At 36.7% G+C, this 25445-nt stretch overlaps 1 protein-coding gene across 2 annotated transcripts in view; it reads left to right on the top strand.

The window, feature by feature from the left end:
* mamdc4 (MAM domain containing 4) overlaps nucleotides 1-25445 on the top strand; it is a 173389-nt gene that overhangs the window by 28595 nt on the left and 119349 nt on the right. The window contains exons 25-29 of one of the 2 annotated variants that reach the window (XR_007425094.1): nucleotides 1039-1163; nucleotides 2832-2934; nucleotides 4489-4673; nucleotides 6978-7013; nucleotides 7117-7455. Coding sequence is in view for 1 of the 2 variants with exons in the window: in XM_022676509.2 (XP_022532230.2) it covers nucleotides 1039-1163; nucleotides 2832-2934; nucleotides 4489-4673; nucleotides 6978-7013; nucleotides 7117-7137 (470 nt within the window). In the remaining variant the exon portion in view is untranslated. Of the gene's footprint in view, nucleotides 1-1038; nucleotides 1164-2831; nucleotides 2935-4488; nucleotides 4674-6977; nucleotides 7014-7116; nucleotides 8725-25445 lie in introns of those variants that run through there. The other variant, XM_022676509.2, reaches the window with a different exon arrangement.

Here is a 25445-nt window from a genome sequence, read left to right as displayed (position 1 = left end):
GATAACACACGACCTCGAGTGTTCTATTGCTTAAATATACAGTGCCAATCAAATTCATTGTTTTTTTTGCTTGTTTTTTTTTTTTACATTGTAATTGAATACTGAAGGCATTTAGACTATGCAGGAACACGTAATGAATCATGTAGTAACTTAAAAGTGTTAAACAAACCAAAATACTCTGTGAATCATTTAGATGCTCTGATCTGGGGAGCTGTTAACTTCTAACGAGCATACCCAGTCTTCTTTCCTGGGGGCGGTCCTGATGAGAGCCAGTTTCATCATAACATCATTGCGACTGCACTTGAGGACATGTTCAATGTTATCCTGTCAATGCCTGACCTTTATTTCTTAAAATCATTTATGTTCTTGTCATAATCTTGATTAGAACATTAATCAAATAGAGCTCTTCGCTGTATACCTGTAAGTCTACCTCTTCACAACTTTACAATTGATGCTCTCATTAAGATACAAGAAATTCAAGTAATTAACTCTCGATGAGTTCAGCACAGCTGTTAACTGAAAGCCTGAATTCCAGGTGACTCTGCCTCATAAAAATGCCAAGATGTACAAATCTGTCATCTAAGCAAGAGATGCTAGTTTGAACAATCTATAATACAAAACATATTCTGGTTTGATAAAAACTTTTTTTTTTGTTTATGAAATCATTCCAGATGTTTTTCTTCATAGTTTGGATGACTTTAGTATTAATCTACAATGCAAAACAATTTAAAATAACGAAAAACCACTTAATTTAAGGCACTGTTTATATAAATTAATTAATTTGTTCATTTTTCAAGTTTACAGCCTTACAGGTTTTTCACTCAGTGCTTCGATCTGTTATTCTTTAACTATATTTTGTCAGATTTTGTAGCTAAAGGTTTCACAGTATCTATACTTTTCTCTTATTTTTTTAGTAAAACCTAAGACTTATTTAGTAGGTACAATTACTTGTTGTTCATTTAGGAATAACACATTAATTGTAAAATAAAATACTCTCTAATACTTCCCCTGTTTTTATATACTATATTTCTCCTGCAGATGACAGCATGTTAATGGTGTGGAGACTGTCCAAAGGAAACAAACATAAGGTGCTGAGCTTGACTCATGCTGGGCAAACCTGGCAATCATTCCGTATCACCATCACCTCAGACGAAGAGTACCAGGTGAGATAATCACACCTAGCTTGAAGCTTTAATGAACAAAAAGTAATATACACATTATGTAATAGTATGTAAAAGTGCATTGATAGAGACTCACAAAAGCAAACACAGTTTTTTTCTAAATATACTTTGTTTAGCGCAGAGCTTTGGACTTTTAAGTTTGGTCTGACTCATAATAGCTTCTGTGAAAGGTGGGTTAAACATGGTCTGGAACAAAGTAACTTGTTACTTACAAAAGTCTTGTTCTAGATCAACTGAACCATAGTTTAGATTGTTTGCAGCATAAAAAATGCTGGTGATTTCATTACCATATGTACTGTAACTGTAATATTTTTTTACGAATAGAAATAAAATGATACAAGTATCACTACTTCAAAGCCCAATCCCATTAATTGTTTGTACCGCTACCTCTTTTTTTTGAGACTAACCCTTCTCCTTAGAACAGAGTTACAAGGGGAAGAGGTGAAATCCTCCCCCTAAGAATTAGAAAATAATCTGATACAGATATATAGTAATGAAGCGTTAAAGTTCAGTAACCTAGCTGATGGCGAACTAGTAGTGATTTTTTTAGCCATAAAACATTGACCCCACACATTAAACAATGGTAATATTGTGATTATAGTCATTTTTAACAAGGAAAATACTCAAATTTGTGGGTTTATTTGGTTTCTTGTGCCGACATCTTGCCAGTGATTTTCATAATCTTCTGTTTTGAGTGTGCCTCTCTGTTTGAAGGGTCAAAAAGCCCTAAAACTTAAAAGCCCTAACCCTCCAGTCTAACAAGATTGGGACGCCCTACCATTAGGAGTGCACACTCAAAATTCAAAGAGTGTTAGGGCCAAGGAGTGAAATGTAATGGGACCAAGCATAGGCGTGCAGACATAGACATCAACTCTGCCCTTTATCAACCAAAGTGCCCTTTTGAAACTTCGTTTTTTTTTTCATATTATTATTAAGATTTTACTGAGGCCGGTTTGAAATTATCTTTTGAAAACCTGAGCGATTAAAAACGAGTGAAAACAGAATGCCCTGAAATCAGCTCGCACACACCCGACCTCTCCCTTCCTCTGTCACGTGACCCCGCGCGGTCACGCGCGCTGCAGCAGCATCAGTTCAGTTCCAGATAGGCTTCTTCTCCCCCGTGTCCCACCAGCCAGGTAACATACACATCAAGTAAAATCCTACCGTTTGCCCTCGAAGCCCAATGTGAAATCAGTTTGTTGTGCAGCAAAATGTCTCATACAGCACCATATGTATTTTATCAGTTGGTGGTGTGACATTTTTCCATTGAAAACTCACGTTTAGAGAATGTTACAAATAAAAGTCAAATTTCTTTCAACATGTGCGTGTAATTTTTTTTATAATGAAGTGTTCCACGTGCGCTAAAAAGTGCCCTTTTCCCCCCAAAAAGAGCACTTGCCCCCATAATGTCTGTGCACGCCACTGGGCCCAAGTGTAGAATTTTGTAGTTTATTCTTAAGGTGTTGAGTGTTATATAACTCTCCTGGTGTTGATTCACCTTTACTGCTAAATAGAGAGTGTCCTCCCAACATCAGTGTGTGGTATTAAATTATATTTAATAAAATGGCTTAAATTTCCATTTCATTTACTTGTGTGTATGTGTGTGTGTGTGTGAATGTGGAAATGTGCGTTTGCTTGTATACACAACAGATTGTGTTTGAAGGATTTAAAGGAGCAAATGGAGTTCTTGCTCTGGATGACTTTGGCTACACAGTTGGGATTAACTGTGTTGGAGAGCAGACAGACCCCACCAGTAAGTGTCCAGCTTTATTCATATCTGTGGATCAATATTAATATAATGTGTCTTTTGCATTTGCAACATCATTTATTACAAATATAGTGTTATGTTAATCTTCATTTTAAATAACTTTTTGTGCATTTTATACAGTTTTTATTGGTAGTGCGGGGTATTTTTTTTTTACCATATCTGCAGTGCTGAAAGGTTTTCAAGACATCATTTGTGCATTTCAATTTTCTATTTAGCTATTTAGCATAAAAATATCAAGACATTTAAATGTTTCGTTGAATTACCTGGCCACTCTGTCTCAGAATATCTTTAATCTTGAATGATGGCAAGCCATTCTTGCCTAATCAGTGCTAGGAGTTGATCACAGTTTCTGGGTTTTTGTTTGTCCCCCTCCTTTTTGAGGATTAACCACAGGTTCTCAATAGGATTAAGATCTGGAAGTTTCCTGGGCATGGATCCCAAAATTTCAATGTTTTGCCCAAAGAACCACTTGGTTATTACTTTCACTTTGTGACTTGGCACTCCATCATGCTGGAAAAAGCATTATTAATCTCCATATTGCTCCTGGATCCTTGGGATTCTTAGGCAAAATTATAAGCGAACCCACTCCCTTTGATAAGCTACAATCACTCTTCACAATCTAGAGTTAATACAAATTGCCACCATAATAAAATAAAGACAGGAAACCAAAATTTGTGCCATTCTCAAAACTTTTGGCCATGAATGCCAAGGTGAATTGCAAAGCTCATTGCTATCTTTTACCCCGCAAACAGTCTATTTCATGCCTTCTGCCTGCATCATTTAAATATCAAAGACACTAACGAACATATCTACACCAATGGGAGTGGTGGTCTGGAAATGAGGTGTGTTGAGGCAAATTTCTGCCATGTTGTGATCTTGGCAACGGAAAACACAGGTGCGCAACTGTCTGAAATGAACGTAGGCAACAGTCAGACGTTCATTGCTACCTTGGCAACTCACTATGCCACACGCTCTTAGCGCACATACACCCCCAGTCTTTACACACATGAAGATACACAGCTATGCACAAACCTAACTTTTACATCAACAATAAACAAAATGCAAATAAAAAACAAATAGGTTTTCCCATAAATGACCTGCTTGTATACACATCTGTCAAAGTCAGAGAGCACCTGGCAAGTGACATGCTGATTGATTTATTTCATGTTATGCCCAAAACACACCTATGATTAGTTAAGAAAATTAGTTCATGCCTTGCAGGTTTTGAGATGCGCAAGACATACTTTTCCCGTTGTTATGATAGCAAAGACACTGACACACCCTATATCAAGCTGCAGTTGGCGGCTTGCCTATAGATCACTAAAATAGGGCCCAACATCTTAAAATGCCAGTCCTCCTTAAAATTGTACTTCCTGTCAAAATACTTATTTCCACTCTGTCATGTTTGTCTTAATATTGCACAGTATTCTGATAATAGTCCATACTAAGCACCATAATATGTTAGAAAAATGTTTATTATAATACAACAACAGCTTCATTTGTGCTTTGTTCTTGAAATCTATACTTTTTCTTCTGCAGCATCACCATCGCCTGACCACACAGGAGGGATAGTTGCAGCCGTGCTGGTCACCATTATACTGGCAACAGCAGCGTGTGGCTTAGTGGTGTACTACCTGAAAAAGCGTGCTATCTCTCAGGAGCCAAGTCTAATAGAGACATCCCATACAGGCTTTACCAATGAACTGTATGACTCTGGTGACATGGTAAGTGTCTCTTCAGCCAGCTATGGATATGTCTATGGGTGACATGAACTGGGACACCCTGTTTTACATTTCTTATGTTGCGTTCTAATTGAACATATTGGATTTTGGAATTTCTGAGTTACAATTAGGAAATTTCAGCTGGAACTGCGACACAAGTCAGCTTTCCTACTCAGTAAGTCAAGGAAACCTCACTTATCAAAGTTCAAAATCCAAGATGTGTCCTACTGCACATTAACAGTAGGAAACAGTAGCATTATTGAAGTCGTTATAATCGTTAAAGTCAGTTCACTCAACATCCCATCATTTTTGCAATGCTACCGAGCAGTTATATCTGTTTAAATGTGAAGCGACCAAAATACTTCAAACCAAAAGTGTAATTACCATATAAACAACTCATTATAAATCACTGGCAGCATTTGTTTAAAAACCTTATGATTGAACCCCCGCTCATGCAGCTTTGCCATCAAGCTGCCGGCATCAGAGGGAGCAAAATTGCTCGGTACTGATCGGTATTACATTAAACCTGCCCCAGCTCCTCAGCACTGCAACAGTATATCAGTATATAAGGCTGTAGTGCGTTAGTAAACGCTGGTGTTGCAGAACAGAAGATTAATAAAGAGTTGTGATAAGTTTGATAACTCTATCTAAGCTAACTGCTCTCAGTAGTACAAGGCTAACGCTGCTCAGTGAAGCAGCTCAGATACGAAATTAAAGTTATTTTGTCTGCAACAGCATTAATAATAAACCCTCACACCTAAAACTTGCTAATTTAACTTAAACTAACCCTCATAAATCTCTCATTTACAGCCTGATATCACAAACAACCAAAACAGTTTAGATATCTATATCTCCTCACCTCATATACTTCTCCAGGTGGATTGTGGGAAATATTAGCGGGTGAAGTGTGCTGGGATTGCATACTTAAAAAGGTCTCCCGGTGCAGTACGTCATCCGGGAACTTTTCACGTACTCAAACTCGCCTACTGCGCATTCGGACACACTACCCGATCTCACACACTGCTTTTGCATACTGTTTAGTATGGAAGTACGCGATTTTGGACGCTGCTCAGGACGTCTGAAGCTGTGATGACAAACTGTTGATCTTGGCACTGGTCTTTACCAAGACATAAGCAGAAATGCAGTGAATCATCATGCCTTACGCATGTTTTATACTAATTCTCTACATGTAGCCTCATAAATATTGGACAAAAGTCTTGTTTTTTATAATTTATTGGTCCTCCTTACTTTTATCTTCCTTCCAAATAGCATTACAATCCAACAACACCTTCTGGGTGCAATTATTCTTTTATTACATTGCATTACATTATATTGCATTAAGCAGATGCTTTTATTCAAAGTGATTTACAATTAATGAGGTAAATCACTTTAAGTAATAGAGGACATAAACATTGAAAGGAAAAAAACATTTTTTTGGGAGGGCCTAAAGGAAACCAAGGGGGAATAGTGGGATAGAGAAGGAAAAGAGAGGGGACGACGGAAATGAGGTTATAAGTAGTTTGCTTGTTAGAGGTCTTAGGAGAGTAAGTGCTTTTTAAAAGCTCTGTCTTTCAGGAGCTTCTTAAAGATAGTGAAGAACACTCTTGATGCTCCTGATCTGGTAGTGGAAGGTAGTCAGTTAGAGGTGTTAGGAGAGTAAGTGCTCTTTGAAGAGCTCTGTCTTCAGGAGTTTATTAAAGATAGTGAGAGATTCTCCTGATCTGGTAGTAGAAGGTAGTTAGTTAGAGGTGTTAGGAGAGTAAGTGCTCTTTGAAGAGCTCTGTCTTCAGGAGTTTATTAAAGATAGTGAGAGATTCTCCTGATCTGGTAGTAGAAGGTAGTTAGTTAGAGGTGTTAGGAGAGTAAGTGCTCTTTGAAGAGCTCTCTCTTCAGGAGTTTATTAAAGATAGTGAGAGATTCTCCTGATCTGGTAGTGGAAGAACGTTTTTTCCACCATTGGGGAACTCCGTAAGAAAACAGTCTGGATTGCTTTGTGTGAATGTTTGCAAAGCTAGGCGACGTTTATTGTAGGTGAGCAGCGTCCGGGAGGTAACATAGGCCTTTAGAAGCAGGTGCAAATAGGAGGGAGCCCGTTACATCATCACCTTGTAGGCAATCGTAAGTGCTTTAAATTTAATACAAGCAGCAGCCGGAGCTCAATGAGTCATGTGGTGACCTGTGCCTATTTTGGCTGGCTGAAAACCAGTGATTAAAAAGCCGTCTGCATTAGCATAAGCTTGTACTATGTATGAGTATAAGGCCTGTATTAATAACATGTTTTTTACTGCTGGTTATTTTTATCCACAGGATGCTCACGTGACTGTTCCTAGCATCTCTGAACAGGTGAGTGATCGATTGTTAAATTACTTTTTAACTGGATATCTATGTAGAATATACAGAATACACTGCTGTGCATCTCTGAGATGTTCGATGTGTTTGTTTGTAGGTGCAAGAGGAGGAGACATAGGTTGTGCTGGTGACCGAGCTGTCTGGAGGTGGTCTTTATGCAAATCATGTATTACTTTTTGTAGTTTTGTAGGGTCAGACTCATCATTAGTACCCACATATACACCAACACACACACAATACCACCTCGCATAAAGTGTTTTATAGTACGCATATTTATATTGATAGATTTCATGTTGTAAGACCACAAAAGCTGTGACTGAAGTACAGAGTGTATGCTGTAAAGACATGTGTGCCATCATAAATATTGATGTCAATAAGTCGGTATGTACAGGGGTTGGACAATGAAACTGAACCACCTGTCATTTTAGTATGGGAGGTTTCCTGGCTAAATTGGAGCAGCCTGGTGGCCAATCTTCATTAATTGCACATTGCACCAGTAAGAGCACCAGTGAAGGATCAGTTAGCATGGTAAGAGCACAGTTTTGTTCAAAATATTGCAATGCACACAACATTATGGGTGACATACCAGAGTTCAAAAGAGGACAAATTGTTGGTGCACGTCTTGCTGGCGCATCTGTGACCAAGACAGCAAGTCTTTGTGATGCATCAAGAGCCACGGTATCCAGGGTAATGTCAGCATACCACCAAGAAGGACCAACCACATCCAACAGGATTAACTGTGGACGCTGTAAGAGGAAGCTGTCTGAAAGGGATGTTCGGGTGCTAACCCGGATTGTATCCAAAAAAACATAAAACCACGGCAGAATTCAATGTGCACCTCAACTCTCCTGTTTCCACCAGAACTGTCCGTCAGGACAATAAATTATTGTGGTCTAAAACCAGGTGTTTTAGTTTCATTGTCCAACCGCTGTACAGTACCAGTCAAACGTTTAGACACACCTTCACATTCAATGTTTTTTTCTTACATAAATAATCCTTTATCTGGGGTGCTGTTAACTTGCAGTTTCTGATGCCGGTAATTTTTGGTCTTCCTTTCCTGGGGCGGTCCTGATGAGAGCCAGTTTCATCATTATGTGTTTGCGACTGCACTTGAATATTCTTTCAAAGTTCTTGAAATGTTTCAGATTGACTGACCTTCCTTTCTTAAATTAATATTTTCTTTACTTACTTGAGAAGTTCTTGCTATAATACAGATAAGAACATTACTCAAATATTACTATTCACTTTATACCAACTCTACCTCTTCACAACTTTACAACTGATGCTCTCAAACACATTAAGAGACAAAAAATGTAAGTAATTAACTCTTGACAAGTTCAGCATAGAAACTGTCATCTAAGCAAGAGCTGCTATTTTAAAGAATCAAACATCTAAAATATATTCTGATTTGTTTAATACTTTTTTTGCATACTGAATAATTTCATTTGTTTTTCTTCATAATTTGGTAGTTTTAGTATTAATCTACAATGCATTTTTAAAAAATGAAAAAAAAAAATACTGAATTTAAGGTGAGTCCAAACTTTTGACTGGTACTGTATGTGACATCCCAGTTGCCACTGAGTGGCAAGAATCAGACAGAGTGTCATGAATGCACTATAGCAACGAATGTGAAAGAGCTGTTCTGTGATTGGCTGTACAAACAGATTCTAACTGCCCAAAAATAAAGAAGTGAGAAACAAATGTACCACGGTTTTGTTTGTTTTACTGTTTTCCGACTATAACGTGTTCCGTTTCAGCAAGGGTTGTTAGTCAGTTCATTTGGATCATTAAAACAAGAGCTTTGTTCAGAATGCTTCACTCGTTAATACTCTCACTATTAACTATATATTATTTGCTCAGAGATAAATATAGTACCCAGACTTGAGTAAAGGTACAAGTGCCCTATCAGAAAAATGACTTCAGTAGAAGCTGAACTGTTCCTTAAGATCCATAATTAAAGGTGTCCTTCCTCTAAAATCTACTTTTTCTTGTTTTTTTTGTGAAATACAATAGATCTTTCTGAGTTGTATATGATTCTGCACATAAAAAGTCTTCCTCAACCTCCATTGTTTGCAGTAGCTAGTAAAAGAAAATATTCAGAAAAACAAGTCTATAAGAAAAAGCACTGTGTCTACGTCAACCCTGCCCACAGACAGAGCTGAAGGCAGGCAGCCAGGCACGTCTCGTCAAGCAGGAGCTAACAGCGCTAGGAACAGCATGGCAGTTTGTTCCAACCCGTTGACAGTGCAGAGCATCAACCGCTCTGGATTTAGTGATAAAGTGGGTTTAGAATGATTCCTAACATGTTTATACACTGTAAAAAAAAAACTGTAGTTTTTACAGGAAAACGCTGGCAGCTGTGGTTACCAGAGTTTTCCTGTTAAAATTACAGACGATAAGTAAATAACTCTACTGAAAAAAAATGTAAATTAATTTACAGTGATTGAAATCACTGCTAAATTACAATAATAATCTGTCAAGTTTACACAAATTAAATGTTAATTTTGCATAGCAGTGCATAAAAATACATAAAAATACCCTTTCCTGTATTTTGTACCTCTAACAAATGTCAGTAAAGTATAGTAAAGATGCAGCACATAAGAAATACATCAGAGTAAAAGTATTAAACTTATCCAAAATATGTAGTGAAGTAAAAGTGGAAGTAGGAGAAAAAATAATACTTCAGTTGAGACAGATACGGCATTTTAGTTCTTAAGTACAGTACTGAAGTAAAAATAATACTCCAGTAGATACAAATACAGCATTTCAGTACTTTAGTACAGTAGTGAAGTAGTTCTACTTAATTACTATACATCTCTAATAAATAGCTATATAAATAACTAACTAGAAAATGATACTTGTTTTTGTTATTTCATAACAAGTTTCTTTTATAATAATTGCAGGAACTTGAACAAAAAAAACATTTGCTGTGTTCCTGTAAAAGTGCTGTAATAATTTGTGAGTGTTTTCTTGCTGTAGTATCTGATAAGTTCACAGGTTGTTTTGTCTGTGACATACATACTATTATTGTTATTGGAATTATTTATAAATTCACTTAAACAGCCCAATTTGGTGGAAAAATGTGCAAACCTGGCAACTCTGCGTCTGACACACCACCGCATTGCATTATGGTATAGATTGGAAACTATAGCGTACACTGTCTGTACACTACATTTTTTATTGTATTATGGATGTTTGTTTGTCAACTATAAAGAGACTAAATTGAACTGTTGGGTTTTCAAACAGCACTGCAAAACAGCTGGCACAAAATAGTGCAGTATTTCTGTAATAGAGAGTGATTCTAAAAGCAGCTAAGCAGGATAGTGGTGCTTTCGGACCAGGACAAAGAACCACTGGCTCATGCTGTAGTCCATTTGTGCTTAGATGTCAGAATTTAATGGTTCCCTTTAAGATTTTTTAAACTAAAAAATCTAATAAAAGTCAGATTTCCTACCAAAAAAAATGGGAAAAAAAATCAGAATCCATTATGCCTGCCCAACACATCAACAGTAGTAAAGGCAGTATTATCACTTCTTATTAGTAGTATCTTATTAAATCAGTCTTACTCACCGTGCTGCCCAACTTTTTGATCTGTAGAGATATTTCCATGCTGTTTGGATGCACAAAATATTGCATAATTCATTGTTACTAACTAATATTGCTAGCAATGCTAACCTAGAACAATGATAACAATGACAGCTGATATCTGAGTGTTTTGCTTAAACACAGTCAACTCGGGTGAGATGTTATTTCCAGCTCAGACTTCAGACATACAAGACTAATAGAACACAGCACTAATTAATTTCCCCAGCACTAAAATCAGGCACATAAAAATGTCAGCAAGCCTGATTTCTGTTGAACCAAGATGGGTTTAATCTAAGTTTATAATCAATTGTTTCATTCCTAGTTTGACTTCTTTACCATAAAAAAACAGCCATGTTGTAGAATGTTTTGCCACTCAGAACTGTTATGTGATGACAATGCATACAATGCATTGGTGTGATAGATATGCTCCAATGTAACAACAAATAAAATCAATTTCCATTCAAAGTATATATATATATATATATATATATATATATATATATATATTTATTTATTACATTTTGTGATTGTTGTTGGGGTAATCATCTAACATCCTGATCTCCATAACACACCAGATATATCTAAATGCAATCATATCCTGTAGCACTGTCACCTATAGCACTGTCACCGGGTTTGAACACTGATGTGTTATTTGCACAAATAACACAGGAACGAACTGCCATGCTGTTCCTAGCGCTATTAGCTCCTGTCTGACGAGACGTGCCTGGCTGCCTGCCTTCAAAAGTAATGTTCCAAAAAACTCTATTTTAATACCTTTGATTTGAAAATAAGCAATTAATACATCAATGTGTACATCAAAGAAGAATTAAAAACGATAAATAAAATGTATATGAATTTACGGATTTGCACATAGAAATTAACATTTTATTTGGGGGCAAACATTTGCATCAATAAATTAAATATATATTTTTTTCCTACTGTGAATAATAAACATTTACCAATATTATAATAATCTTAAAGTTTAACAAAATAATAGAAATTGCTTTCCATTATAGCCTGTGATTCTCTGAAATACACATTATTAAACACATCTTTAAAGCTGCTCTCATTCCCGAGGTAAAGACCCACACCGGGGATTTTTTGTAAATTAAATGTGTTTAATGCCGTGCAGACATAAGATGCTCAAACACAAAGTGCATGGCGACACTGCGCCATAGCAACTGTCTCCACGGCAACCTCTCCTCATTGAGTTTGTCTGGTCCCTCTCAGACAGTGCTCTGACTGCAGTGCAGTGCAGGTTTATAGGTACTAATAGCTAACTAGTATAAAAGGTTCAACACTGAGTTTACTATGAAATCCTCAATTTATACAGTAGTAGTCAAAATTTGAACACACCTCTTTTATTTCTTTATCTATTTTCTACATTGTAGATTAATATTAAAGACGTGAAAACAATTAAGAGTGGTGATTTGGGATGATCTGGAGCTCCACAGTGTGAAAGAAAAGCAGAACTATTGTTCAGCACCTCCAGGAACTCCTTCAAAATGCTGAGAAAACTATTCCAGGTGACTCTACCTCAGTACCTCTACCTTAAAGTATAAAGTATATTATTTTGTTTACAAAAGAATTCTGCATGTGTTACTGTATAGCTGTAATGTATTTAATATTAAATTAACAATTTAAAAAGTCATAAAATTAAAGAAACCGGGATTTAAATGAGAAGATGTCCACAATTAAGACTTTTTGTTAGTTTTGTTAAAATAGCCAGTTAAAATCTAGAATCAGGCAAAAAAAAACAAAAAAACAACAGGAAAATCATGCAAAAGTGTTTTATTTAAAGCGCTCAGTTATATTACTTGTAAAAGTCTTTTTTTTTCTTATGCTACTACATAAAAGCTTACAAGAAGGCGTAAAATACAGTAATATGCAAAATATGCAAAAAAAATATTAATACAGAATATTTTTGTAAAAATTATCAAATGCTAAAAGGAAAAAATATAGTTGTAAATTAGTTTTTAGATAACCCTTAAATAGCCCGTTTATTTAGGTGTGAAATGCATATTACAGCTTATCACACTGCGAGGGGTGGAGCTGTGTGATGTTCCCAGCCAATCGCAGCGCAGGGGCGGAGCTTGTCGGAATACGGGTGGGAGAAACCCCTCCCCGTCTCTGTCTCTCTCCAGACCGGGAGCGAGAGACCCTGTGCTGCAGCATGGACCCCGCCGTGCTCATCTTCTTGCTGTACGTGATGATCGCGCACGAGCTGGTCTGCGGCCTCGTGCAGTACCGGAGACAAGCGGCACGGCCACGCAAGCGCGCGCTGCCTCTGTCCTGCTGCTCCAGGTAAAGAGGGGGTGTGTGAGGGTGAAGGGTGGACCCTGCTGTATAAGGGTGGGCTGGTAGAAATAACAGGTGGGAAATTTGGGCAATATAAACATTAATATGAGTATGTGGTTTAAATAATACGTTATATTAATGTATGTATCAATTTGCATTAATCTACATTTATCTACAGTAAGCAGTTTTGGAGGTAGGCTCTAAGATAGCTCAACCAATCGTAAGTTACGAGGCTGAAGTTGGTTTGATATTCGCAGCTCCAGATTCGTTTGGTTCGATATTCGCAGCCTCGTTCAGAAGTTAGAATGGCTATTAGGTAGGTCTGTCAAAATAATTAATAATTATGTTATTGAGTAGGAGTAGGCATTTTATGATTTCATTTGATTCTATTATGATTCATAGGTCTGCAATGCAATTATGAAATGATTATTAATGCATATTTTTTTTCTATAAAGAATCTCTTTTTCCTTGTTGTATGACTACTTTCAAAGTAAAGTGTCTGTAATGATCCATAATAAATCCTGCTATTAATTAAATAATAGATAATTAATAATAATAATAATAATAATAATAATAATAATAATAATAATAGGGAAATAAAAAAAAAATACAATATACAAGAATCCAAAGTGTCCAGTAGGAGAGGTATTGTGCATTATTATTGCACAGTGTTTAAAATTATTGCTAATGGTATGGTTTTAATCATGTTTTTTGTTTTAATCACTCTCTGTCCTCCTGTGACCCCTCCTCCACTGCAAAATGGAGAAGAGAGATTAACCTCTTTGACACGATTTCTATTTAAAAAATCGTAGGTATGCTTTATGCTAGCCAGCTAACCAGCCGTCAGCAGTGTGTGCTGGTGAGTAGTTTAATGTAGGAATAGCATAGTTCAGAGATATGCTGATCATAAAGAAATGCTGTCCTGTGTAAAAACTGCTCCTCTGTCTGAATGCAGCTGCTGTAGCTAAGCTCCAGTAATCAGTGCTGGGGAAAGATTACACACAGAGCTCTGTGCAGCAGTAAACAGCGGTGGTGCTGCGGGAGGCGTGCTAGCTATGAAATATTAAATTTTAGCTTGATTTGACTCGATTTGGACACACTTCAATTCAGTATTTTTTATTTTTATTTTTGTAGATTAATGCAAAACAAAGAAATTTAGTAAATAAAAAAGTGTTTAAAAAAACACAATATGGCATGGCTTTTAGTTAACAGCTGTGTTAAACTTAATAAGAGTTGATTACTTCAATGTCTTGTACTCTTAATGTGTTTAAGAGCATCAGTTGAGTTGTGAAGAGATTGGTATACAGTATACAGTAGCAAGAACTACTCAAATAAGTAAAGAACACTGGTTCTCATCAGGACTGCTCCAGGAAAGGATGACCAAGAGTTTCCTCTGTTGCACAGTATAAATGTATCAGAGTTACCAGCCTTAGAAACCACAAGTTAACAACACTCCAGGTAAGAGTCACCTAAATGCAGTATTTTGGTTGGTTTAACACTTTTAAGTTACTACATGATTCCTTAAAATAAGAATAAATAAAATGTATTTAGAATTTAGGTATAATTAGAGCTGGGCGATATGGCCCAAAAAAAAAATCTTTTAAATCAGCTTTTCGATTTAAATCGATTTTTTCCCCTAATAAAATCTCCCAAAAGTCGCTAAATGACGTCATCGTAATTTGCATAATACATGTTTTTGAAGCTGTAAAGGATTAAACATTGTGAGAGAGAAAAAAGTGGGTAAAAAACACTCTAAATATGTTAGAAATGATACAAATAAACTTCAACAAATGAACAACTTCTGTTGCTTTTTAAATAGGCAGTCACGTCCAAAATAACTTTATTTTTACGTAAATTACATAAATCCGTTTTTTGCCGTGTTGTTAAATGTTATAATAAGAGCAGTTTTTTATTTTATAATTTTTTTTAGCTTTCTTAAGTTTTCTTTATTTTCAAACCTATTATAGACAAATTGTTGTATAGCTTTTTATAAAGAGGCAGACACTGTGGATGAGGTGAGACTCTTCATATTTTAATCTCAGTGTCTTCATAAGAGAGAGTCACTTGGAATAGTTTTCTCAGCGTCTTGAAGGAAGGAGTTCCTGGAGGTGCTGAACAATAGTTGCTGCCTTTCTTTCATGCTGTGAAGCTTCAGCATCTCAGTTGATCAGATTTAGGTCAGGGGATTGTGGAGGACAAACACCCTTTTTTACAGTTTACAATGTAACATTCCATATGTGTCCCTTAATTGTTTTTATGTGATTAATATTAATCCATAATGTAGAAAATACCATAAATTGGTGGATGGTGGATGGCCACTATTTCCCAACAAGGCTCCAGCATCAGCAATGAGGTGGAAAAATCATGTGGAGAGAGCTAGTAAACCCCTTTAGGGTTACTGAAGATTTCTGAATAAGAGTGGAGACTGTGAGCCAGAAGTTCTCGTCCAACATCAGTGTCTGACCTTACAAACATCACAATAAAACCTTATGAACTAAGAATGGGATGGTGGGTTATAGGGCAGGGTCTCTTGCATTTACTTTACATTTTGTTTTAGTGTAGACCAGGGGTGTCCAAACGCGAGGTATTTGAAATAGAATGAAAGTTGTCCCGCTGTTAAGCAGGTTTTTTATAATGTGAGATTCAAAGTTTGAACGCTAGGTGTCAGAAACGGGCCAAAGAGTCTAAAAGCGAAGAGAGTGCGCAGTTGTAGCGCAAAAAACAGGCCAAAGAGTCTAAAGCAGAGAGGGTGCACGTTTCTAGCGCAGAAAAACGGACCAAAGATTCTAAAAGCGGAGAGAGTGAGCAGTTGTGCCGCAGAAAAACGGGCCAAAGAGTCTAAAAGCGGAGAGGGTGCGCATTTCTAGCTCAGAAAAACGGGCCAAAGAGTCTAAAAGCAGAGAGGGTGCGCATTTCTAGCGCAGAAAAACGGGGCAAAGAGTCTAAAAGCGGCGAGGGTGCGCATTTCAAGTGCAAAAAAACGGGCCAAAGAGTCTAAAAGTGGAGAGGGTGCGCATTTCTAGCGCAAGAAAACAGGCCAAAGAGTCTAAAAGCGGAGAGGGTGAAAAAGGCCAAATGAATATAAAAGTTGCCGTAATTAAGGAGTTTAATATTAAGAGACATCATAAAATTAAAAAATAAAACATTAATTTAAAAAATCTTAGTTTACACAACACTGTCAAATATAAAGATAGTAAGTAGTAAAATGGTGTGTAAATGAAATAATCAGAAAAAAGTATTATTTAAAGGGGTATATTTCATTATTTGTTTTATTACAGAGTCTTTGGCCCGTGACTTGAAATATATTTCTCCTTCTGGCCCCCAACAAAAAAGTTTGGACACCCCTTCTGTAGACAGTATGAACCCAAAATATTTAATGATTTGTTTTGTCTCTTCCTTATTGCATTTGGAAATATAAATTTATTTAGGCATTTCTTGCCTCCTAAACATAAAAAACCCTATTTTGACTGATAGATAATTTCCTCAGTGGATTCAAAATGTCTCAAGTTAAATAAAAGTCAGCACTAATGTAGGAGACACTGTATTTAATATTTTCCATACTGTCCCAACTATTTCTGATTTGGGATTTAATTTATTTTTGATTGGTCTTTTTTCACAGTTCTCGTGTGTGCCATGGCACGTGGAGGGTCAGCAGCAAGTCCTTCAGAGCAGATGGACGAGACTGGAAGAAAAGTGTCCGCATTGTCAGAAAAGCATGAGAATGTGAGAGGGGATGCTGTGGATGGATCTCAGTCTGCCTTTCTGAGCACTAACACTGAGAGAGTATGATCTTAATATGCTACACGTTGCCTTATACTGGACTTTAATGGATGGACTATGACTGCAACTGGTGAACTGGTCTTCGTTATCAACGGGGTGAAGTTTACATGTCGTTTATATGACTGCATGCACAGTATGCTATATTTTTTCATGTTATATTGTGATGTATTATGTCATTTTGATCCAGTATTTGTTGTATAGGACCAGACAGCTGCTATATTTTTCTGTATGGAAAAGATTTGGAGGTCAAATGGATTTCTTGTTAAATGGCTTAGGTTTGAATACAGTTATATGTGCTCTGTTTGAAGAGGAACCGTGACTGTGGTTTATGGTTCACGTGCTTTTGTGTTGCTTAAGACAGAATTCAAGTCCATGATATGGATTTTTAATAAAATCAAACTGAAAATGCTGTATTGAATGCTTCAAATGCTTTAAAAAATGTTTATACCTGTTAAGATTTTTATCACGTGTTTACAAATCAGTAGTCACATGTGTCATTAGTTAGTTAATCAAAAATAAGATTTGCTGCTACTTAATACGCAGCAGCCTTTTATTTCAGGTTCTTCATGTTCTGTGCTAAAGATTTATAATTTTACACATTGTCTTGCATTTCTTCAAACTTGGAAAGGCAAGAGCTTGATCCAATATTGGGAATTTGATTTGTTGGTTGAATGTGTCTTTTTTTGCTTTTTGCACATCAACATTGTTTTTATGAAAATGATAAATAATAATACAGTACCATTCAAAAGTTTGGTTTATCATTATTCTAAATTTTTCTGCTTTGTAGATTTATACTACAAACCAGTTAAACAAACTAGAATATGCTTTATATTTTAGATTATTCAAAGTAACAACTCTGGCTTAGATTAGACAAGTTTGCACATCTCTGCTGGATTTTCTCAGTCAGTTTTATGAGGTAGAGTCACCTGGAATTCAGGCTTTCAGTTAACAGCTGTGCTGAACTCATCAAGAGTTAATTACATGGATTTCTTGAGTCTCTTAATGTGTTTGAGAGCATCAGTTGTGAAGTAGTGAAGAGGTAGAGTTACAGGTATGCAGTGAATAGCTACTCAACTAAATAAAGGAAAAATGACTTTAAGAAATTAAAATCAGCAAATCCGGAAAAAATTAAAGAACTTTGGAAATATCCTCGAATGCAGTCACAAAGACCATCGAAAACATTATGATGAAACTGGCTCTCATCAGGATCACCCCAGTAAAGGAGTAACCAGGGTTTTCTTTGTTGCACAGGAGAAGTTCTTTAGAGTTACCAGCCTCAGAAACTGCAGGTTAACAGCTCCCCAGATTAGAGCACCTAAATGCTTTACAGAGTAATTTGGTTTGTTTAACACACTTTAAGTTACTACATGATTCCTTATGTGTTCCTTTATATAGTCTGGATGAATTTTCATTTACATTGTCCGAAAAAAAAAAAAACATTAAATGAAAAGGTGTGTCAAAAATTATTACTGGTGCTGTATGTAGGGTACTGGTACAATGCCAATCTAAAAGAAAGGTTTTCATTGGGTATTATTAAAGATTAAGACGATTCTCAGTGGATTTCTTTGGAATGAAGCATTTCCCTTTTAAACTAATATGAAAATAAGATTCTCTGGCCTGATGAGACCAAGATTGAACTTTTTGGTATTAATTCTAAGGAGTATGTGTGGGGAAAAAAAACAGACAGTGCTCATCACCTGTCCAATACAATCCCAACAGTGAAACATTGCAACGTTGCAATTGAAGAAAGGATGAATGCGGACAATTCTGGAAGAAACCTCTTGCAGAGTTCTCTGGACCTCAGAATGGGCTGAAGGTTCACCTTCCAACAAGACAATGACCCCAATGACTAAGTGATTTTTTCTTTTTTAATAAATTAGCAAAAACTTCTACATTTCTGTTTTTTTCAGTCAAGATGAGGTGCTAAGTGAACATTAATGAGCACTAAAATGAACTTTTCCCTTTGCTTATGGTGTAACTTCTCTGGACGAACCAGTTCATTCAAATTACTTACCGGGTCCTATAGGTACTTAACTGTATGTATTAATATAGAACATGAGAAACAATTAGTTACCTTTCTGAAATTTACCTTGTACTTTCCCAACCCTTATGGTGTAACTGTTTTCTATGAATCAGTATATACAAAATACTTATTGGGTCCTACTCGTACTTAAAAGTAAGTACAAATAAAGAACACCAGAACCAGGAACGAGTGTAACATTCAACACAGGTTGGAGTAGCAAGAAAACATATAGTTTGTAATGTCAAGACTAAAATACAATAATATTTATATATCTTAAGTAGCACAATAGGTAATGCTGAGATTTTAAAGAAAATGTATTCATTAGTACTCAGAAACTACAAGGTTTTATATTAATGGTCAATGGTGGAAGGGTTCCCATCTTCAGTCCTTTTCCGCTTGAGTTTTCTCATCGTTGTTGCCTTTGACTTGCTCCTGGTGTCCTATTTCACACTTTGTCCTGTAAAGCTGCTATTGGATAATGCCTGTTCTAAAAAAAAACTTTATAAACAAACCTTATAAACAAACCATACCTTACCTGATCTCTACTGTTCTTACACAGTACTTACTCAGTAAGTACTCAGTACTTACCCTCTAAAATGCGGGCTGTATTATAAAGCGTTACCCTTCTGTCTCGGGTTTTATAACAACTGAATCTATTGCTCTACTTTAACAAAGCCACCAATATGCCAGCGTGGAAGAAATCCATGGCACCATGCCCAAGTGGCTACCACCCACTCATTCACTGTCTCACTACTATATTAGAAAACACTGGGATGGTTGGTGATACTCGTGTGCTCAGCACTTTTCCCATGTTGTTAATGAGTGGATCTGTTTACCCATGTTCTCTGACTGTGACTGACTGTAACTGGATGGCATTAATGGTGCATCATTCCCTCTCATCCCAAGGCCTGGTGCTTCCCAGAGCTAGTGCCTCAGTGCCAGGCTGTCCTCCCTGCACTGTAAAAGGTAACATCACTACTTTCTCAAATAACATTAGTGAACTTTACTTATTTCATAGTATCCCAATGATTTAACTCATGTAATTAATTATGTAAAGTTATCATTTGGTATGAAATACTTCTATAACTACTGTAAATACACTTGAGTATCTACCCTTTTAGGTTCTTCAGTGAGCACGTGCAGAAATGCGATGCAAGATATCTTTTTTCACACACTGAACATTTACTTCTAATTTAGGAACTTCTGGGTCTTTTGGTAAATTATTCAATTTAAATGCTAATTCACACTTTTCTGTATCTTGGTAGATTTTTTTTTTTTTTCAAATTATGTGCCACCATATGAATCCATGCATCTTCCATATTGATTCCTGGCATCAGTTATTTGCAATAATGTTCATAACCCCCACCACTAACTCACCATCAGTGTGTAGTCTTGCTGAAGTCTTGTCGTCTTGCTGAAGGCTATAAGTAAAAGTTGCTGTTCTCTGTTCTATATGTGGAGATTTCATGCAGAATAAAAACTTTAAAAAAAAGGAACTCTGAGTAGCTAATGGAGATTTAAGGAAAGGTTGCCCTTGTCGACAAGACGACACACTGATGGTGAGTTGGGGACACTCACCCATTATGTAAATTAATGATGCCAGAAACCAAAGTTGTATTAACTTTGGTAATATACAGGGGTTGGACAATGAAACTGAAACACCTGGTTTTAGACCACAATAATTTATTGTGGTGACGGACAGTTCTGGTGGAAACAGGAGAGTTGAGGTGCATATTGAATTCTGCCGTGATTTGTTCAGCCATGGTTTTATGTTTTTTGGATACAATCCGGGTTAGCACCCAAACATCCCTTTCAGACAGCTTCCTCTTGCGTCCACAGTTAATCCTGTTGGATGTGGTTGGTTCTTCTTGGTGGTGTGCTGACATTACCTTGGATACCGTGGCTCTTGATGCATCACAAAGACTTGCTGTCTTGGTCACAGATGTGCCAGCAAGACTCTTTTGAACTCTGGTATGTCACCCATAATGTTGAGTGCATTGCAATAATTTGAGTAAAACTGTGCTCTTACCCTGCTAATTGAACCTTCACACTTTGCTCTTACTGGTACAATGTGCAATTATTAAAGATTGGCCACCAGGCAGCTCCGATTTAGCCATGAAACCTTCCACACTAAAATGACAGGTGTTTCAGTTTCATTGTCCAACCCCTGTACGTTGCCAGCATTTTATAATTACAAAATAGGGTTACTATGCTATTTAAAGTCAGTACAACTTAACTAAATTGTATTAATAAAAACTTGTTTTAAGTACACTTAAATAGTAGACATTAAGTAATTATAACTTCACAATAACTGTTGTAAATGTATTTAATTAATAAGTAACATATCTGAACAGCAATCAGGAGAAATGATAGGCAAGATGAGCTGACAGAGCAGGTTCACATGAGTGATCTGATTTTGAACATCAACAGAGCAACATGCTGAAGACATCTGCCCATAATTGAGTCATGCACTGATCAGTACTCATGGGGCTCAGAGCTGGAGTCAGCAGTGGGGCTCTGGGGCATGAAGCAGATATCTAGTTCAGCGTAATGATAAACCTTGCTGGTGGTACTCTTAAAGAGCCACTAAACCCTTAACCATATTTTCTTTCTGTTAGTAGCTGAAATTTGTTCCTTTAAGGTAATGAAATATATCAGTCCTGCTTAAAATTTTATAAACATATCCTAACCTTTAAAAAAAAAAGCTTTTATTGTGGTAATTTCTGTCTCTGCAGTGCCCTTCCAGGTTCACCCTCAGCTCAAATTTGAAAAAGACTAAAAAATGGGAGGGCTAGTGTGGGAGGGCCACTGGGTGATGTATGGGTTTAGAGGTAGAGCTGATTGGCTGAGCTGCAGCCACAGTCGCCGTGTGCCTCTGATAGCGGTGAGATGCAGATGATTGGACATTAGCAGAGGGGTAATAGTACCAAAGTACGCAGACACATCATCCACGCCTATAGCACAGTTAAACCTGAGAGGGCACTATTTTTAAAAGTTAGAAAATGGTTATTAAATATTTAAGCAGGACTGTTATGTTCCATTACATTAAATAAAAAACATTTCAGCTATTACTGGAAAAAAATGGTTTAGGGTTTAGTGGCTCTTCAGATTAGGCCAACTAAAAATGTGATCTGAACACTATACTAAGTTGACACAATTTTTGGTTGGAAAACATATTTCAAGTTGTATACATATTAATGAATGATCTGAAATAAAGATTTTCAGTTTTTAGAATGTTTAAGAAAACCCATTAAATATTACTAGAAATTGTACACCTATATAAGTCAAATGCACTTATTTTATTAGGGTAAATGTCACTCTCTTTCAGAAAATATTACCTATGCCCCCCCTCCCCCACCCCTCACTCACTATCAGTGTGTCTAGCCCAACAGGTATATACTTATGTTTTGCATAATAGTTGCCCATGTAGACAGTAAGAGCACACTACCCTATTACCCTAATTGAAAATATGATTTTATGCAGGCTTAATTTCCCCAGGTAATGCAAAAATCTGGTGGCATGTTTATTTTTTATCCAGTAACAGGAGCACTAAGCAAATGCACAGAATAAAATTCATATAATTGATACATCAGATCAATTGTGAAATGACTCCAGGCAAATGTGTCCCTCTTACCTATTTAAAGCATTTATTTACCAACAAGATGGACAAGACACTCATACTGGTCGTGAGTTAAGGGTGCGGGACATATGCATTGTGAAAATAAATGATGCCAGGAACTAATAGCAAATATGTACCTTGTGTTTAATGTACTGAGGAGTTTTAAGCAAACTTTATCTTGTTTTTGTGTGTTTTAACAGTTCAATTTAGGTTACAGTTACTCAAAATATGAAGTAAACTCTATTTAAACAAAGTGAGTGCAAATTACTACCCCAATTTTTAAAGTAAATTCTGTTGTTGTTTTATACAGTGTATGTGTCATTCTCAAAAATGTCAAGGCCTCAGATTCCAGAGGGTTACGGTGTTAAAGCCAAAGTTTTTTGGTACGTTTTGATATTTGAATCATTATGAATTGTTTTGTAATTGTTTAGCTCATTTTATGGAGTCCCACAGGGCTCTGTTTTAGGGTCTGATACTAATTGTGGCAGTAATGTGGTTACAAGAGGATAAATAATCATTTCTAAGAATTGCCATCCTGATATATCTGCATATATATATGTATATACACAACAACAAAATCAAAAACAAGCCTGCATTAGACTCTCCACTGCACATGAATCCTGGTGGGAAACGTGCTCACCGATGCATGACCGTCAGCTGAAATACAAATTACCCTAATTTGCTGAGGCTGGTTATCCACCCCAGTTCTCCAGCACACAATTACATGCTGTTCTAAACCTCGCTCAGAATGATGAGAGAGCTCTTTCTAACTCTTCCTCACTGCAGAAGCAGCTATAGAAATGCACAGGGTCACAGAGGGTCAGATCTAGTCATTAAGTCCCGTCCATCTTTAATTCAGCATGAAGGTAATGTGTAGAAAATGCTGATGGAGAATTTCATCCTGCTGAAAACAGCAGTAGTGTTTGTTCAACTCAACTGGCATTACTTTCTTCTGCTGATATACCATAAATTTACAGCTTTAAAATCTATTGACATGTATCAAGAAGCACAGCAGCTCTATTGTTGCCACTCTGTATTTTTCAGCTTGTCCAGAAATGCATGTGTAAAGCATGTCTTTTAGTGATGGGCCAAAGTCCACTTCCTCCTAGGAGAAGCCCAGGAGTAGGAAATATCAATTCTTGCATAATGCTTCTTCACTTCACGGGTCAGTTAAACATGCCAGCACATCACATTTAATGTTTTTCAATGTTTCTATTAATCTTTTTACGATAAAAACTCACAAAAGATGGAAATACAGCAACAGACAGAAGATGAGTTTCTTATCTGCGCTTCATTATCATACATATATTATTAGAAACATTGATTTTGACACCGCAGCACATATCTACTTCAGAAGGTCAGACTGGCATTTAACCCAAGCATGGCATTAAAAAACTAGAGCATCTAGTAACACACAAACATGTCGGATTATGGAGCCAGAAACCCCACATCTTTATAGGCCCTGAAACAGAACCCTGAGGGACTCTAGAAACTATGCCATACACTTTCCAAATAGTTCCTAATGATTTCTGCACTAAATAATAAACATTTGTTGTAACCCCTAAACTCTATATGTATTCTCATTGATATCATAACTTCTTCTACTTCATAGCCCCAAAATTGGAACCCTGAATCACAACACAAAATGTGGCAACGACTAAATATCACAACACAGTTTCCTCTTTGGGGTTATGAATTGTAACCACATTTCTTTTAAGTTTTTAAAAATGCTATATAAAGTTTTTTTTTTTGACGTGATTACAAACCCCTCCATCAATTTAGGGTTAAAGGAGAAACCTGGTGTTACACAGACTTAGGTTATAGTAAAACACTATTAGTCTTTTTTTTTTTGCTGAATCGCCCACCTTCGTTCACCCCCAACATTCTGAAATACAGCACTTTTAGCCGATGCTCCCAACAGGTTTACAATGCTTGTGATAGGGGCATAGTGATGCCAATGCAAATAAATCACTATTTTTACACCATTAACAAGCTCAAAGTAGCTCCACACTTCATCAGGTAATAAGTCAACTGACAAGCACAAACAAATAGGTAGGATGGGGTAACAAATTGCTAAATTAATTCTGTGGGAACACATGAATTTTGTTTGTGCTCACTACCTAACTCAACTAGCTCAACCTAGCTCAACTACCTAAAGCAACTGTTTGTATAACCAGTGTTTTTAATAAACTATCTGTGCAATTTTAAAGCTCTCAGTGCCTTGTTTTAAATTCCAGGACTTTCAAAACTCTACCAATGAAGTGTGGAGCTACTTGGAACATGTCAATGGTGTAAAAAAAAGTGATTTTACACGGTTAACTCTATGCCCCTATCACTAGCATTGTAAGCCTGTTGGGAGCATTGGATAAAAGGGCTGAGCTATTCAACAAAAGTGCGTACTACAACCCAATTTTATTTCATATATATATATTTTTTTCGGGGTTCAACAATGAAATGGTTTCATGGCTAAATTGGAGCAGCCTGTCGGCCAATCTTCATTAATTGCACATTGCACCAGTAAGAGCAGAGTGTGAAGGTTCAATTAGCAGGGTAAGAGCACAGTTTTGCGCAAAATATTGCAATGCACACAACATTATGAGTGACCAGAGTTCAAAAGAGGACAAATTGTTGGTGCACGTCTTGCTGGCGCATCTGTGACCAAGGCAGCAAGTCTTTGTGATGTATCAAGAGCCATGGTATCCAGGGTAATGTCAGCATACCACCAAGAAGGACCAACCACATCCAACAGGACTAACTGTGGACGCTGTAAGAGGAAGCTGTCTGAAAGGGATGTTTTTCGGGTGCTAACCCGGATTGTATCAAAATAACATAAAACCACGGCTGATCAAATCACGGCAGAATTTAATGTGCACCTCAACTCTCCTGTTTCCACCAGAACTGTCCGTCACCACAATAAACTATTGTGCTTCAAAACCAGGTGTTTCAGTTTTATTGTCCAACCCCTGTATATATACAAAAAAAAGAAATTCTTTATGTTATACAAAACATATATCCTATACAGGCCAATTATAAAACAACTGCAGAAACTCTTATGTTTTATGATATTACAGAAAACAACACCTTTTCGGTGTATTTTAATATTTTAAGCCAACAGCTTGTT

The sequence above is a fragment of the Astyanax mexicanus genome, chromosome 17 (assembly GCF_023375975.1).
Source record: "Astyanax mexicanus isolate ESR-SI-001 chromosome 17, AstMex3_surface, whole genome shotgun sequence".
Classification (NCBI taxonomy): Eukaryota; Metazoa; Chordata; class Actinopteri; order Characiformes; family Acestrorhamphidae; genus Astyanax; species Astyanax mexicanus.
Note: the sequence above shows the minus strand (reverse complement) of the source record. Positions and strands in the feature narration are given on the sequence as shown.